The sequence below is a fragment of the Periplaneta americana genome, chromosome 3 (assembly GCF_040183065.1).
Source record: "Periplaneta americana isolate PAMFEO1 chromosome 3, P.americana_PAMFEO1_priV1, whole genome shotgun sequence".
Taxonomy (NCBI): Eukaryota; Metazoa; Arthropoda; class Insecta; order Blattodea; family Blattidae; genus Periplaneta; species Periplaneta americana.
Genome location: NC_091119.1, coordinates 182220570 through 182239391, shown reverse-complemented (window position 1 = coordinate 182239391; position 18822 = coordinate 182220570). Strand labels below are relative to the sequence as shown.

General features: G+C 38.3%; 1 protein-coding gene across 1 annotated transcript in view; it reads right to left on the bottom strand.

The window, feature by feature from the left end:
* Window positions 1-5646, bottom strand: part of myo (growth/differentiation factor myoglianin) — a 207011-nt gene extending 201365 nt beyond the window's left edge. Inside the window, exon 1 of the mRNA XM_069822369.1 lies at window positions 4701-5646. Within this exon, the coding sequence (XP_069678470.1) occupies window positions 4701-5355 (655 nt within the window). The 5' untranslated portion in view covers window positions 5356-5646. The remainder of the gene's footprint in view (window positions 1-4700) is intronic.
* Window positions 5647-18822: the final 13176 nt, after the last annotated feature.

Genomic DNA, 18822 nt, shown 5'->3' with positions numbered 1-18822 from the left:
AATGGTGGTAGTGGTGATGGCGGTGGCGTTGATGTATGACAGTAATAATGGTGATAGTGGTGGCGTTGATATATGACGACGATGATAATGGTGATAGTGGTGATGGCGGTGGCGTTGATATATGACAGTAATAATGGTGATAGTGGTGGCGTTGATATATGACAACGGCGATAATGGTGATAGTGGTGGCTTTGTTATATGACGACGGTGATAATGGTGGTAGTGGTGATGGCGGTGGCGTTGATATATGACAGTAATAATGGTGATAGTGGTGGCGTTGATATATGACGACGATGATAATGGTGATAGTGGTGATGGCGGTGGCGTTGATATATGACAGTAATAATGGTGATAGTGGTGGCGTTGATATATGACGACGATGATAATGGTGATAGTGGTGACGGTGTTATATGACGACTGTGATGATGGTGGTAGTGATGGCGTTATATGATGACTATGGTGGCAGTGGTGGTAGTGACGATGTTGATGTTTGCACTGGTGGTGACGTTGATATGGTGACGGTGATGGTGATGGTAGCAGTGATAGTGACGATGGTGGTAGTGGTGGAGCTGATATGGAGACATGACGTTGGTGATGATGGTAGTGCTGGTGTTGATATGGTGATAACAGTGCTGATGATGGAATTGGTCAAAGTAGTGGTGGTGGTGTTGGTGACGATGATAATGGTATTGCTGGTAATAGTGGTAGTGGTGGTAGTGATGATGTTGGTGGTAGAGGTGGAACTTATATGTTAAAAACGACAATGGTGATGGTTGAGGTAGTGGTGAAGCTCGTGTGGTTAAAACGACGATGGCCATGGTGGTGGAAGTGGTAAAGCTCATATGGCGAAAACGACGATGGTGATGGTTGTGGTAGTGGTGAAGATCATATGGTGAAATCGACTATGGTGATGGTTGTGGTAGTGGTAAGGCTCATATGGTGAAAACGACGATGGTGATAGTGGTGGTAGTGGTGAAGATCATATGGTGAAAACGACTATGGTGATGGTAGTGGTAGTGGTGAAGATCATATGGTGAAAACGACGATGGTGATGGTAGTGGTTGTGGTGAAGATCATATGGTGAAAACGACTATGCTGATGGTTGTGGTAGTGGTAAGGCTCATATGGTGAAAACGACTATAGTGATGGTAGTGGTGAAGCTCATATGGTGAAATAGACGATGGTCATGGTGGTGGTAGTGGCGAAGCTCATATGATGAAAACGACGACGGTGATGGTGGTGGTAGTGGTGAAGCTCATATGGTGAAATAGACGATGGTCATGGTGGTGGTAGTGGCGAAGCTCATATGATAAAAACGACGACGGTGATGGTGGTGGTAGTGGTGAAGCTCATATGGTGAAATATATGATGGTGATGATTGTGGTAGTGGTGAAGCTCATATGGTGAAAACGACGATGTTGATGGTTGTGGTAGTGGTGAAGATCATATGGTGAAATAGACGATGGTCATGGTGGTAGTAATGGCGAAGCTCATATGATGAAAACGACGACGGTGATGGTGGTGGTAGTGGTGAAGCTCATATGGTGAAATATATGATGGTGATGATTGTGGTAGTGGTGAAGCTCATATGGTGAAAACGACGATGTTGATGGTTGTGGTAGTGGTGAAGATCATATGGTGAAATAGACGATGGTCATGGTGGTAGTAGTGGCGAAGCTCATATGATGAAAACGACGACGGTGATGGTTGTGGTAGTGGTGAAGATCATATGGTGAAAACGACGATCTTGATGGTTGTGGTAGTGGCGAAGCTCATATGGTGAAAACGACGATGGTGATGGTTGTGGTAGTGGCGAAGCTCATATGGTGAAAACGACGATCTTGATGGTTGTGGTAGTGGTGAAGCTCATATGGTGAAAACGACGATGGTGATGGTTGTGGTAGTGGTGAAGATCATATGGTGAAAACGACGATGGTGATGGTTGTGGTAGTGGTGAAGCTCATATGGTGAAAACGACGATCTTGATGGTTGTGGTAGTGTTGAAGCTCATATGGTGAAAACGACGATCTTGATGGTTGTGGTAGTGTTGAAGCTCATATGGTGAAAACGACGATGGTGATGGTTGTGGTAGTGGTGAAGATCATATGGTGAAAACGACGATCTTGATGGTTGTGGTAGTGTTGAAGCTCATATGGTGAAAACGACGATGGTGATGGTTGTGGTAGTGGTGAAGCTCATATGGTGTAAACGACGATGGTGATGGTTGTGGTAGTAGTGAAGTTCATATAGTAACGATAACGATGGTGATGATGGTGGCAGTGGTAGTGATGGTGTTTGAAGTGATGTAATTGACATGTATTGACGAGGGTGATGATGATGGTGGTATTTGTGCTGATGGTGGTGGTGGTAGTGGTTGTGATAGTTGTGTTGGTAGTGGTGGTCGTGATGATGGTAATGACGATATGATATTGACAGTGATGATGGCAACGATGGTTTTGGTTGTGGTGGTGGTGGTAGTGACATGATGTTTCTAGTGGTAGCTTTGATATGGTGACCACCACGATTGTGACTATGCTTTTGGTTTATGACGGTGATGGTAGTAGTGTTGGTAGTTGTGACTGATGATGTTAGTAGTGGCGTTGATATAGTGATGGTGATCATGGGTTGAGGGTAATAGTGGTAGTGTTAGTGGTAACTGTGATTATGGAGGTAATGGTGGTTTTTAAATGGCGACGATGTTAATGATATTGGTATTGGTGGTGGTGACGACGATGATATTGATAGCGGTGGAGACGAAGATCGTGTTAGTGATGGTGGTGATTATAACGAATACAACAGTGGATTCCTGTGAAGGACTATGATATAGAATTGGTTATTTTTTATATTCGTATGAATTGTTCCATTTTCATTACAGTTCGCAGATAGTCTTAGTCGGTGAATGACCGCTCTATCACATTTTACAAGTCATGAAACTTTTGAGGTGACAACACCTGTTGCACTGAGTGAGTATGCAGAGTATGCACCAGTGAATTGTAACTTCATAATTCTATATCTTCAAACACGGTGGAGATGCAGGAAGTATGCAATGAGCTGTGAAGGACTGTGAAGGGGTGGCCTATACAAGAATAGTGATTTGGTGCATAATCACTGGTTTGGTCTGTACTTCTTAAAATTTACCCGCCTTATTCGACTCTCTTTTTTCCTAAACCTGAGAGAAATTGATCGTTCTTGCCACTATTTAAGGTTACTATAATTTCTTTTAACCTGTTGTGCAGAATGCCTAATTGCTACCGACAGTCTTGTGCTTACTTTGGGACACTGGAAAAATACTTTTTTTTATTTACATGCTGCCTGAAATCTGGCATAATTACTAAGTATATTTTGTACTCTTGTAGAAAGTTAAGTTTAAATTTGTGAATAAAAGGCAAATAATTCATAATTTTATTATTTTCTTTCTCCATTTTTTCTTTCTTTCTTTCTTTCTCCTCTCTTTTTTTTCATTCATAACTCTTCTTTATTTACTAGTCGATGCGTCAATACCTTATTCATAGAATATTATATATTTTTATTTAACACCAGACCAACAAATAGAATTCCCGTGATGTTGAATAGAAACATAGCATTAAATTTACTGCATACATTACACAACGGCTAGCATGAATGAATCATTATGAATACAAAAAGCCACAATCTTAATATTAACAGAAATCAGCTGAATTGGATATTCGTAATATTAAAACAAATCCCGTTAAAAAAATATCTTCCCTAGTAGCAGAGTCGGTGCGTACCGGAATTGTTGAGATAAACGCAGTGGTGTCGCCTGTCGATCGTAGTTTCAAGTTTGAATCTCTCTTCTTGTCTTTAATTCCCGCATAACTCAATATCTACGTTATTATATTTCTATACGTAATCCGATGGAATATTTTTACTACACCTGCTCTCTAATGCTGTCGACTATGTGAAATAAAATTAGATTTATTCTGACGTCAATCTATCTCTTTTGTAAAAATGTATTGTACTACATTTAAAATTGAAATATAGATTATATATTGAATTTGTTTTGCTGCAAAATCAAGTTTAATTTATTGTTTTATTAAATATTTAGTGTGTTTAATTGTCAACTAGCAATAGAGCGACTTTCAAATTATGGTATACGTATAGGCCTACCTCTTGATTCTTTGTTAAAGCAAGGGAAATAGTATTGAAAAAAACGCAGTAATAAAAATTGAAACAGTGCAAGTAATGAATGAGTATTATTTATATGAAGGCGTTTCCAATGAGTTCAGTCTTACATATAATATACAGTAATTATAAAATTGGAGTTCATAGAAAGTCAACATACAATCAGATTATGTTGGAACATGTTGAGCATATTTCATCAGCAACAGATCAAAATAATAAGATGCTTTATCAGAACATCATTAATAATAAATTCTATGTTATTTACATAACTATCAATTCTGCAGTGCTTGGGAAAAGTGACATAAGTCAGTTTCCACAAACCTTTTTTGATAATTTATTGACAACTTACACAGGTTTATGTCGATTTGATTTTTTTCTGTATGAATTATTGTAATGGGAGGAATACCTATGTATTTTTTTCCAAGCGAACAGATGTTCCGTAAGTTGACAATAAATTACCAAAAAAGGTTTGTGGAAACTGACTTGTGTCACTTTTCCCGAGCACTACAAACTGTTCCCCTTAAAGAAGTGCCAAAGAAAAGAGAGGACTGACTCACATGGCTGGGGGAAAGCGATGACCCTCTCGGTGCGCGCGTGGTAGTCGTCCTCCTCGTCCTGCACCACACTGGTCGAGGTCCGCACGGGCTCGTCCCCCTGCATGCCGGGGGCAGCGCCTCCCGCGGGCTGGTTCTGCTCGTAGATCTGCAGCAGGTGGTGCAGCGGGGGGATCTTGGGCAGCTGGCGCCCCGTGGTGTTGGGCGCGTGCTTCATGCCCAGCTTGCTCAGGATCTCCTCCTTGATGGTCTGCAGGCTCAGGTTGCGCAGGCCCTCCCGGAAGATGCAGGACTGGCAGCCGGGCAGCGGGGTGGTCATCTCCTGCTCGTCCTCCGACTCGACGCCCGCGACCGACGCCGGCGGCGGCGCCGTCGGCGGGTCCTGTCTGCCGCCGCCGTCCTTTCTCTTGCCGGGCCGCGCGCCCGCCGCCCTCGCGATGCCGTGGGGGGCGCCGGCGGTAGCGTTCGCGAGCGCGGTGTCACCGAGCGCGGGGCACACACACCAACACACGACGACGAGCACTGTGGCCGCGACGACGGCAGCCCGACACCCCGACCTCCGCCGACCGCGCCTCTGCTGCCGGCCGCCGCCGTCCTCTTCCTCGTCCTCCTCCTTGTCGTGGTGTCGCGGATGGAGCCGCTCCCGCAACGTGGTCATGACGTGACGCTGGCCGCCACACAACTGCAGATCGCGGAGGAGAGGTTAGTGAGTGCGGTGATCTCGTGCCGGCGAGGGGCGGGGAGGAGCTGCGAGAGAGGAGGGGATGACGGTGCACCCGTACTTATCAGCAAGGTGCTCCGCGAGATAAGAGCGAGCAGTGCGTGGAGGCAGGGGAGGCAGCGAGCGGTGAACACCGAGGCAGGCGGATTGTGGCCGACGCTGTGCCACTCGCCGCCGCTTATATAGGATATCGCCTGTCCACTTCCCTCCCCCCGCGCGCGAGTGCCCGACTGCCGCTCGCTCTCTGCAATAGCGGCATAGGTTTTTTTCACGAAACTCGACAAAAATCCCGTTCCGGTGCACCGGAAATGCTCCGTCACGACAGTTGCATTATGCAGCGCTGCCCCCTCCCCGCCGCCCTTTCGGATTTCACGAATCGCAGCGCCTTCTGATGCCGCTCACCAGAACCCGCGCTCCGGCAACGGATGCGTGCTCTCCGGAGCCGTGATTGACTCGAGTGCTCATGAGCCATATTGCACGCACCTGCGCTTTGTACGTGCACCAGGCGCCGGTTCAACGATCGGCCGCCCCGCCGCCCCGCCGCACGCACTCCGGCGGAGGTGCGTTGCTACCCGCTGCAATGAATAAAGGTGATTATTTACACCGTCTTTTTCTACAAGGCTTTAGAACGTAAGCTGAGAGATCATTTTCGGATATGTACAGATTCGGATATAAAAGACCAGCAAAATGTGATGCTAATGATTTATTTCCGCGCAGAGTTAACTAAATCAGTAGACAAAGATGTCCCAACACAGAGCGCGATGCAATGAAATGCTCTTCGTAGCTCGCTGCATTTAAAGTAATGAGAGATATTAAGATAGGCCTACCTAGCGCTCTCACTGTAAATCCTCCTCCACACCTGCACGGTATCCATCTCTTCTGTTGTCAGTGATTCTGGTCAAATTCTTCGTCGACTAACTCTAACAAACCAAACTATGCACCTAAAGTATATGTCATATAAATAGAAGAATCATTTTTCTTCATTTTTTTTTCACTCTAGAAACTTGATGTGTACAGTGTCTCAAAATTTAAAGCATCTTCTCATAAATCCTAACTACAGGACGTTTCAGAACTATTTTACGAATGATATTGTTTGTCTTCTGTCAAAAATTTTTTGTTTAATAGGTGTTCGATCCTAATCCGTTGGGTCGCTGTAGATATCTATAATACAGCTGACTATTCAGATTCATTCATTCATTCATTTATTTTATTCCATAGATCTTACATTAGCAATGAAGCTTTAAGATGTGGAACAAATCAAAAGTTTACAATATTACAATTACAATTTTTACAAATTTTTATAGTTTTACAATTAATAATTTTCTACAATTTTAACAATTTTGTGCAATTTTTTACAATATTTTGGCGAGATGTAGTGAGATGAGCTGAGGTCCGAGGATTCGCCAAAATATTATCCGGAATTTGCCTTTTGGTTTGGGGAAAACCTCGGAAAAACCCAACCAGGTAATCAAAATCAAAGGGGGGTAATCTAATCAAAGGGGTTGATGCCAAGGCCTCGCCATAGACCATCCGGCTTCAGTCCCACGGCTGAGTTATGAGGATGGAATAATTAACACTACATATTATACTGTACAAAATGCACCCGTACTATTCTTTGTAGTAGTGTCACGCGCTGTGTTCACGAACAAAAGACTTTGCTCGCCTTCGAAATTAAACACACGCGACTTCAACATTCAACGAAGATAGTGGAAGGTAATACAGGGAGGTTGAGCGATCCTAGACCCCTAAGCGATCCAATTTATCAGTGCCCCTGGTACCTCTACAATATTTTCTACACATAAAATATTTCTCTTTACCTCCTCCATCACCCCTGAGCTGTTGTAAACAACCTTCTGAAACACTCTGTACATTTGTTCGGAATTAAGCAGCAACTCAAGTAGTAATTTTTACTGCGTACAGTTATTATTTATTTATTTTATTTATTTATTTATTATTTTGCTAATAATTATAACACAACATATATTATATATATAAAAAAAACTTTAGCTCCCCCTGAAAGAGAACTCGTGCTCAGGGGTGGATTCCTGAATTGAAATTAATAAGTTTACAATACAATTTGTCTTATGTCTACTATGCAATTATAGTATATAAATTTAAATTTACAATTTTTAAATTTTTATAAAATCCATACATAACTTTTTAAATTTAATATTAGAACTATTAGAATTAACAAGATTATGATATTTAAATATAAATTTGTTATATATTCTTGGATCTAAATTACTACTATGATTAAATACTGTAACAGTGTTGCATTTTGGTTCAAACAATCGTATATTAATACTGTATATTTCAACAACTGTAAGTGCATGTGTGTATACAGATTTTCTGAATTTTTGTACATAAACTTCCGCAGTCTAACAATAACGAACAGAAGATGTCACTCTATAATAATCCAAAGGCACAAAATCTCCGATCCAACTGACAGAGGAGATTCTCTAAGAGATGAGAAGATATTATTTTGTCGTATAAGTTCATGCTACGTAGTAATTGAGTGTTTTGGTAATTCCATACCCTTGTTTTTATGTTTTACAAATACAGTCTCTACCAAAAGTCTAAGGACACCGCTTCATAAGTGATGTTTCACTCCTGTCCTTATACTTATGTGAAACCCCCTGATGTTTATACAGGGACCAAATGCCTGTGAAAAGTGAATTTTTTACTGCAAACCCCATCTGTCTATCTTCCAAATTGCGGATTATATAACAATTTATCTGTTAAGAAACTTAGTGAAAAATTACATATTTTGTAGGAAAAAAATAATTACTCCAGAATGAGGTGACTTAGATCAATGGATTTTGGAATGAGTTAGACATTATCTCCAGTCATTCTTTCACATCCCAATAATCTGCGACTTCACGTCCACACTCACTGAATTTCGACGTATTTTCATTTTTTTTTCAAGGAAGAAATCCAACCTTTCTATATTTGGAGCAAACTCCACAGCTGAATACTAAAAATGGAGGGAATAAACAGATTGGCCAATGTTACCAACTCGCAATATTGTGATGTAAATGACAGTGGCGGACTCGGGACCATTTGTCGCGAATTTCAAGCTCAAGAAAATGTTATAAAACGGCAGTTTTTTCTAAAGGAAAAAAAAATCTGAATTACAATGCCTACGCGAACTGTCACAATTTGTTTTTTAAATAAAAAGCAATAATTGCACAAGAAGTCTTTCAGATATGTCAAACTCTGTCCCAAAATTCACTGATCTAAGACAATCCATTCTGGAGTACTTAATTTTGTTCATTAAAAATATGTAATTTTTCAATAAGATTCATAACAGACAAATTGTTATATACTCCACAGTCCGGAAGGGAGATTGATTGGGTTTGCAGTAAAAAACTTCACTTTTCACAGACATTTGGTCCCTGTATAAACATCAGAGGGTTTTGCATAGGTATAAGGATAGGAGTGAAACATCACTTATGGACGGGTGCCCTTAAACTTTTGGACAACAAACAAGGAGTAGGAGATGAACATAAAAACATTGATGAATAAGAAGATGAACGGTGCTAAGCTTGCAGGAGAAGAAGAACAAAGACGAAATTGTAGGCAGTGGTTAACATGCGGAAGAAATATTGAAGTTAAAAATAGACAGCATAATGGGGACTACGTAGTACCAAGATTATCATGGGAATAAAGAGAGTGACTGATTTTCCATTAAATTGTAAATTAATAAGAATATTGAGATCGTGTTTAGACAGAGATGAATATGTGGACGGTCGGTCAGCGCTTCTGGCTGCGAAACCAGGTGGCCCGGGTCCGAATCCCGGTCGGGGCAAGTTACCTGGTTGAAGTTTCTCCGGGGTTTTCCCTCAACCCAATACGAGAAAATCCTGGGTAACTTTCGGTGCTGGACCCCGGACTCATTTCACCGGCATTAACACCTTCATATCATTCACACGCTAAATAACCTAGTGTTGATACAGCGTCGTAAAATAACCCAATAAAAAAAAAACGTGGACGGGCGTGAATTTGAGGATGAGGCAGAACATTGAGAAGGTATTATTATTATCATTATTATTATTATTATTATTATTTTTCTGTCAGATGCTTTTCCAATTCACTGTGGGCTAAAGCAAGGAGATGCACTATCACCTTTACTTTTTAACTTTGCTCTAGATTATGCCATTAGGAAAGTTCAGGATAACAGAGAGGGTTTGGAATTGAATGGGTTACATCAGCTGCTTGTCTATGCGGAGGGCGTGAATATGTTAGGAGAAAATCCACAAACGATAAGGGAAATACGAGAATTTTACTGGAAGCAAGTAAAGAGATAGGTTTGGAAGTAAATCCCGAAAAGACAAAGTATATGATTAGGTCTCGTGACCAAAATATTGTACGAAATGGAAATATAAAAATTGGAAATTTATATTTTGAAGAGGTGGAGAAGTTCAAATATCTGGGAGCAACAGTAACAAATATAAATGATACTCGGGAGGAAATTAAACATAGAATAAATATGGGAAATGCCTGTTATTATTCGGTCGAGAAACTTTTATCATCCAGTCTACTGTCGAAAAATCTGAAAGTTAGAGTTTATAAAACAGTTATATTACCGGTTGTTCTGTATGGTTGTGAAACTTGGACTCTCACTTTGAGAGAGGAACATAGGTTAAGGGTGTTTGAGAATAAGGTGCTTAGAAAAATATCTGGGGCTAAGAGGGATGAAGTTACAGGAGAATGGAGAAAGTTATACAACACAGAACTGCACGCATTGTATTCTTCACCTGACATAATTAGGGACATTAAATCCAGATGTTTGAGATGGGCAGGGCATATAGCACGTATGGGCGAATCCAGAAATGCATATAGAGTGTTAGTTGGGAGGCCGGAGGGAAAAAGACCTTTAGGGAGGCCGAGACGTAGATGGGAAGATAATATTAAAATGGATTTGAGGGAGGTGGGATATCATGATAGAGAATGGATTAATCTTGCTCAGGATAGGGACCAATGGCGGGCTTATGTGAGGGCGGCAATGAACCTCCGGGTTCCTTGAAAACCAGTAAGTAAGTATAATCCAGTTAATGAAGAAGAATATCAATGATAATTAGTTGGATTTGAGGACATCAAAGTCACGACTGTACCGAGTGCGGAAATAGTCTTATATTACGATACAAGGTTGTTAAGTGCTTTTACAAAATCGAGCAAAAGCGAGTTTTGAAATTTCCGAGATTTTTTAATGCACTGTTACAAACTCTGAAGTATGATAGAGTATGAGTAGAACAAATTAAACAATTTCAGACAAGAAGAGCTTACATATTTCTCTAGAGGCCTAGATTTCTAAATGCCAAAGTCAATTATTCATGGCAGTGCCTTTTAGTGATGTATTGACAAGTCTGTAATGACGAAAGAAAGTGAAATAAAAACGGTACGAGTATAATATAACATAATATTGTTTTATTTGAAGTTCAGTCTAATTGACATATCATAAGTTTAAAATCAATGACATTTACATATGTAAATGATCATTGTGTATTACGAAAATTAAAGCAAACGTTTCGCCCTTCGGGCATCATCAGGCATTTTGTATACAATATCTTGTACATTTTTAAGTCTTTGTTGTGGAATGTGTTCAAACTGATTAAACATAACCTTTATATAATATAATAATAAAACAACTATTTTATGATTGACTTATGATGAGTAACGATCTAAAATATAAAAATACAGGTATAAAATTTAATATATGTAATAAAATTGTGGCTGAACAGTTGGTCTTATGTTTAAATTATAACATTATACAATTGCAAACATGATAAAAACCATTTGATTCCTCTTTAAACTTCATAATAGCTTCATTAGTTGGATGTTTTACTGTGAGCCTTGGTCTCAATGGTTCATCACTCGATTTTATGGTGAAATCATTATTTAAGAACGTGTGTACTGCACTGGGTTATCTATGTTGACATTTTCATGAAACAATTTTGTGGAACTGGGTTTTATTATGAATTAGATAGTCATTCATCATAAGTCAATCATAAAATAGTTGTTTTATTATTATATAAAGGTTGTGTTTAATCAGTTTGTACACATTCCACAACATTATATTATATTATATTATATTATATTATATTATATTATATTATATTATATTATATTATATTATATTATATTATATTATATTATATTATATTATATTATATTATATTATATTATATTATATTATATTATATTATATTATATTATATTATATTATATTATATTATATTATATTATATTATATTATATTATATTATATTATATTATATTATATTATATTATATTATATTATATTATATTATATTATATTATATTATATTATACTGAGTATCTGAATATATTTTTCATCATGCTTTCTAAGGTACGAGTATGCCTTACATTCTAAGTACAGTTTCATACTGCACTGGTTTTAAAAACTTTTCCACAATCGTAACAACGGCTGACCAATCAATGCGAAGGGCCTGACAGACGCTCGAAGATTCCACGTGCAAGCTGGCGATGGCCTCAAAACAATGTTCTTGGATAACACGAAAACGCGTGTTGCATTTGAAATGTAAACAAGAACAATAAAATTGTTGCTTTCTGGTGAAAGGGTCATGAGATTAAGCGGTACGTTCAAACACCACCAGAATTATAAGACTCTCCTGCATTGGTGAAACCCAAATCTCACAAATGATGCACATTTGCCTGTCTGTCAGGCGTTACAACAACAAAGAATTTCGGCCCCTCGAAAAGTAACTAAGCATTTTCGACCCTGACTTTCTTATCACTCACTTTCTCTCTTATATCGAATTATGCACACTTCATCCCACTATTATTTATTCGCTCGTTTCCATACTCTCTCTCGCTATCATAATACGTATTAATACTCGATCACAACGCGATAACACGCTAGAAATTCCACTTCACACATCAGCTCTGTATTCCTCATCTTTCACTGTTGCTACCTCTCGTCACTGGAACTCTCTGCCGCCTGAAGTCAAGGGCTGCCGAACATTGAAATCTTATGACGAGTTGCCAAACTGCCTTACTATTATGACAAGTGTTGTATTGCATGTTTCCACGTATTCACATTTTTTTTTGTTCTCGTGATATTTAACTTATTTTATATTTTTGTTTTCATATTTTCCGATAATGGTATATCTATAATGTGATAAGTTGAGCTATATATAATCATAATTTTCCTTACTGTGTGTACTTAGAAATATTGTATTCATTGTATGCTTTGTACTGCACTATTTTATTATTACTATTAGTATTATTATTATCATTATTATTATTACTACTATTCTTTTTTATCATTATTATTATTATTAATTGTCTTATTTTTTATACTTTGTATGTCTCATTTATTTTGACCTGCTGTTCACATTTTATTATGCTTTTTTCTTTCTTTCTGTATGTTATATATTATGTCTGATTTCTACTTACTTGTTGTTTACATTTTATTATTATTATCTTATTAAGTTTTGTGTGTAAAATTGTAGTGTACTCTGTAAATTTATAGTGTTTTTTGTAACGCAGTTTTACTCCTGGTTGAGTGATAGAGAAGGCCGTATGGCCTTAACTCTGCCAGGTTAAATAAATCTTTATTATTATTATTCTTATTCTTATTATTATTATTATTATTATTATTATTATTATTATTATTATCAGAAATTGTTTATTTCGACCTACTCTATCACTCCTCAGAGTTAGTAGAAGTAGTTTTTCCGCACTTGTAAAAGCCAACGTATTTGAAGATCTCCGCTATGCGTTGGATCTTCTACAGTTAGTATCAGATTTCGCGTTTGTACAGCCGAACCTACTCTGGATAGTCTTTGCATTTTAAAGTTTGATAAATAATCTGCGATGGTAAATCGTAATACCGGGCAATGAAATTAGATACAGTACATAAAATATTGCGATCATCGTAATTTCAAGAAGGTCTGAAGATAGCTACACTGCTGAAGTGCATTCTTATTGTGTGTCATTACTGAAGAGTCGGTGATTTATGAAGTTGGAACCTACACTATTACCGGCGTGAAAGTTACGGGCGAAATTTGCATGTGCGTAGGAATGATGAGTATCCTCTTACATTAAGGCGTTCCTCACATCTTTTATGCCTTTCGCAAAAATTCCGTACTTCATGTTCCAAATGATATTTACGATTATGACTTATTTCCTTCAACTCTCATTCAAAAGAAATAGCCTACATATATAAAATTAATTTCTGTAATCCTGTAATTGCGCAAAATGTTGCTATGTACTTGCTACTGTGAGAATAGTTGGGATTGTAAGGATATTTGAGATTTGAAATAAAGCTTTGATATTCTTCGTTCCTGTCTTTATACTTTCTACATTTAAATTTAACAAGGCGGAACCTTCTCGTTTATTACTACATAATAATATTGCTTTTTCACTTTATGAGGCATAGTCTCGATACAACAATGCAAATTTCTAGTCGAAACGATTGGCGCAATACGCCAATGGGTTGTTTCATTGTAATTAATAATAATAATAATTATTATTATTATTATTAGTATTATTATTATTATTATTATTATTATTATTATTGTTATTATTATTATTATTATTATAGTCGCGACGCTGTTATTCCCGGCGTGACTCCTTCTCTTAGCTTACGTCTTAGGAAGTCAAGGCTCTATAAAGTCTAGGTAGGTAGTATCGTTCGCCATTTTTGTTCTTTCCTTGCCGAGCTACCAGACGAGGGATCTATTTGCCACACCGTTAAACATTATTATGTCGTAGCTCCTATGATAATAAATCAAAAGCACTGTAATTCAGCAAATAATTGAGCGGCAAATAACGCCCTCGTGTGCTTTCTGCGAACGCCAACGAAAGAGCCAAAATGGCGGGTGATTATAGATTAAGTATTTATCCAGCCTTAGGAAATGCTTTACATCTTCATCAGCGAATCACAAGACGCATACGTTTGAATGTAGCCGACCTGCAACGTGATTGGCTGCCGGAAATTAGAGCGACGGGACTATATATATATTATAATATCCCATTACAGAATGGATTCATTTGGAAATTAATACAAAAGTTAAGTAAGTTAGAAATGTTACTATTTGTCTTTACAATCCCCGGATTTATTAATAACCCTACTTGTGCCTAATTTTTCATTCAATTAAAATGAAGTTGAATATTTCGTTAAGCTTCTGCATGTTAAAAATGATTTCATTACCAGTATCGATTTGTTGAAATGTATTATTTTATATTTTTTTATCTTAATTTCCCAATTTAAAATAAAAAATTTGTTTATTTGTTATTATTATTATTATTATTATTATTATTATTATTATTATTATTATTATTATTATTCCAGACGTTTGAGATGGACAGGGCATGTAGCACGTATGGGCGAATCCAGAAATGCATATAGAGTGTTAGTTGGGAGACCGGAGGGAAAAAGACCTTTGGGGGGGCCGAGACGTAGATGGGAGGATAATATTAAAATGGATTTGAGGGAGGTGGGATATGATGGTAGGGAGTGATTTAATCTTGCTCAGGATAGGGACCGATGGTGGGCTTATGTGAGGGCGGGAATGAACCTGCGGGTTCCTTAAAAGCCATTTTTAAGTAATCATTATTATTATTATTATTATTATTATTATTATTATATACCGCTCTTTCATTTTAAAACTTCCCAGTCTAAATGACTATTTATTTCAATTAAATCTAATTGAGCAAAAAGACAATAAATGCATACTTCCACCACTTCACTGAATGTTGTCTGCGCCCAGCAATTCGTCGGGAAAATTTACGTTGTTGGTATCACATTCGATTGTGTGGACTGACAATTTTGGTCATTCTTCGCTCAAGGGTTGTTGAGCAGAAGGTAGTGAGACACAATGGAAACATCCGCCACATGTTCCTGGTATGAGATAGTGTCATTTCGATCTACTCTCGAAGAAGGAAGAAGCGCTTTCCAGACCTCGATAGTAAGCCTATAATTTCTATTTTAATGTGATTCGAACTGGCTAATAACGAAACCCCAGATTGCGTTCGTCAATATAATTTTTGCAGTGAGTCAGTGACGAATATGAGTATAATCTCGGTGGACTGTGACTATCATAATTATGTATATTGTCTTGTTTATATGTTAGAGGTCTTTTGTCACTAAAAATATATCTTATGTAATTAAATAAACAAAATATGAAATAAAACATTAATTATATTTATCTTTTGAAGAGGTGGAGAAGTTCAAATATCTTGGAGCAACAGTAACAAATATAAATGATACTCGGGAGGAAATTAAACACAGGATAAATATGGAAAAAGCTGTTATTATTCGGTTGAGAAGCTTTTGTCATCCAGTCTGCTGTCGAAAATTCTGAAAGTTAGAATTTATAAAACAGTTATATTACCGGTTGTTCTTTATGGTTGTGAAACTTGGACTCTCACTTTGAGAGAGGAACATAGGTTAAGGATGTTTGAAAATAAGGTGCTTAAGAAAATATTTGGGGCTAAGAGGGATGAAGTTACAGGAGAATGGAGAAAGTTATACAACACAGAACTGCACGCATTGTATTCTTCACCTGACATAATTAGGAACATTAAATCCAGACGTTTGAGATGGGCAGGGCATGTAGCACGTATGGGCGAATCCAGAAATGCATATAGAGTGTTAGTTGGGAAGCCGGAGGGAAAAAGACCTTTAGGGAGGCCGAGACGTAGATGGGAAGATAATATTAAAATGGATTTGAGGGAGGTGGGATATGATGATATAGACTGGATTAATCTTGCTCAGAATAGGAACCAATGGCGAGCTTATGTGAGGGCGGCAATGAACCTCCGGATTCTTTAAAAGCCAGTAAGTAAGTAAGTAAAATGTAAGAAACTCGTAAAATACCTCAAGCAATACATAGCCAATTATAGTCGTTAATGAAATATAGCCGCATCAGCTGTCTTAGATTTAACATTATTTTGCACGACATGCCTAGAGTAAAGAAATGTTTCGTCATCTTTACGTCATCAAGTGTTTCAGTTGCACGTCATAGTGACCCCATATCTCACAAGTCTCCGCATGCAATGCATCTACTTAAAAAAAATGTCAGACCTAAGAAAATTTCACATTTTGACTTTACACGGAGAAAATTCGTCACGGAACAGTACAAATCCACAGGGATTTTCAAATAATTTAACAACTATACAGGGTGATTAAAAAATCCTGCGACATATACAAACTCCATTATTACATTATTATTGCAGATAACGAAAAATGAAAGGAGAGGAAAGTTGTTGGAAGTAGGATAACTTTCCCCTTTTTTGCTATCTGCACTATAATCCCGTCGCTCTAATTTCCGGCAGCCAATCGCGTTGCAGGTCGGCTACATTTAAACATGTGCGTCTTGTGATTCGCTTTTGAAGACGTTATTCATTTCTTAAGGCTCGAAAAATACTTAATATAATCGCCCGCCATTTTGGCTCTTTCGTTGGCATTCGCAGAAAGCACACGAAGACGTTATTTGCCGCTCAATTATTTGCTGAATTACAGTGCGTTTGATTTATTATCATAAGAGCTACGACATGATAATGTTTAACGGTGTGGCAAATAGATTCCTCGTATGGTAGCTCGGCAACGAAAGAACAAAAATAGCGAACGATACTACCTACCTAAACTTTATAGAGCGTTCACCTCCTAAGACGTAAGCAAAGAGGAGGAGTCACGCCGGTAATAACAGCGTCGCGACTATACTGCGTGTTCAGTTCAAAGTGTGTCATGGCTCGCTGTACGCCGTCACGTGGCTGGTCGATGAGCCTAGAGAATTCAATCTTCCTACACTTCCTCAGAGGTGTATTACTTATCTGCCAGAGAAGTTGCCTAGCAAGTACGGCGTCCATTCAGAAGAGTACTTACCGATACGTATGGTAACGCCGATAGAGGCAGGAATGTGAACTGTTTCGAAACATGTACTGAGGTGAGTTTTTTCTTACTGTCGGGATATGGGGAGAGGGTTAAGACAATTACTTACGTATTTGTTGACATTAACTTCGACGGTCAACATGGACATGGAGCATTTGATTTGTGTTGTGGAATGTTGCCATACGCAACCGATGATAACAAATACCCTGCGTACCACTTGCTCGCGCAAAACACAGTTCTAAAGACGTTATGGTAGCACACAGACCGTACAGACCGCCATCTGTTGCTACGACGTTCAAGTTATACCGTACACGTTCTCAAGTTCAGATGGAACGCCTTGATTAATAGGCAACTTCTCTGACACAAAAGCTGAAACTCGCTTCAAATCGCTGACTCATCAACAGTGACGACATGGCACACTTTGAAATGAACACTCAGTAGTAACGGAGTTTGTCTATGTCACCGGACTTTTGAATCAACCTGTATATGGTTTATAGCTTGAATGCAATTCTCTTTGTTACAACTGTACTGAAATACTATAAATGGAATGATTACTAGTTTAAAAGATGTACAATTGTAAAGAAATAGAAAATGATGTTAAAAATTGCTGAGTATTGTTCAAGAGATGATGTGACCTGATTTCTATTCGGTGCAATCTCTGTACAAGATCAAGGATCACCCTCGAGATCAAGGATTTGATATATCGTTCTTGTTCTGACTTAAAAGAGCCAGTATTTCACCGAATGTTTGAAAAACAGAGCACGTATTTACCTCAGTAAATAGTAAGTGAGCTATAAGTCTTGATCACTTTTGCTTTATTTACAATTTCAAACAAGCCTCTTTGGTTTTGTGCTGAAAGAACACAAATTCCGAACAAGCGGCAGACAAAAGGAAACTCGTCTATTACCGCCCGCTCAGTCCGTGCCTCAATGAACACGGCGATCCGTTATCAATTAATTCATTAATTCATTCATGTGTATTCAGTGATTACTGAATCCGGCACACAGCAGCTGTATTAACCGAGTCCATCGCTACAGGTGGCCAAAAGGAGCCCAAGCTTTCATAATAACTTCGCACTCGTGGAGACGTAGGAATTCAGCCTCGGCGCACTCAGGTGACGATGATTCTTATCAAAGGGAACAGCAGGTGTTCGCTGTCTTCCAATCAATATGAACTCCCACCTCTTCTCCTTCTTTCTTCTAATCAGGCTAGATGTATGCCTTTTCTTCGGCATATATCTTGATTTCCATGCTACGTCCAGGGTTTCTTTGGATTCTGTATAATTAACTGCCCCTCGGGTAAGGGGAAACGTGTATGAATTTCATTTCCCCCCTTTCTTTTTCAGATGCGTGTAATATTTATGCCATGAGCACTCCATGTGAAACAAATCGTATAGAAAGTGAGTATTTTAGAAGAAAATATGCTATAATCTCATAATAAGGTACACGTGCCAAATAACGCCACCTTAACACTTCAGTCACTTTTGCTCTGGAAATAAGTTATGTACAAAGACAAAAGTTATG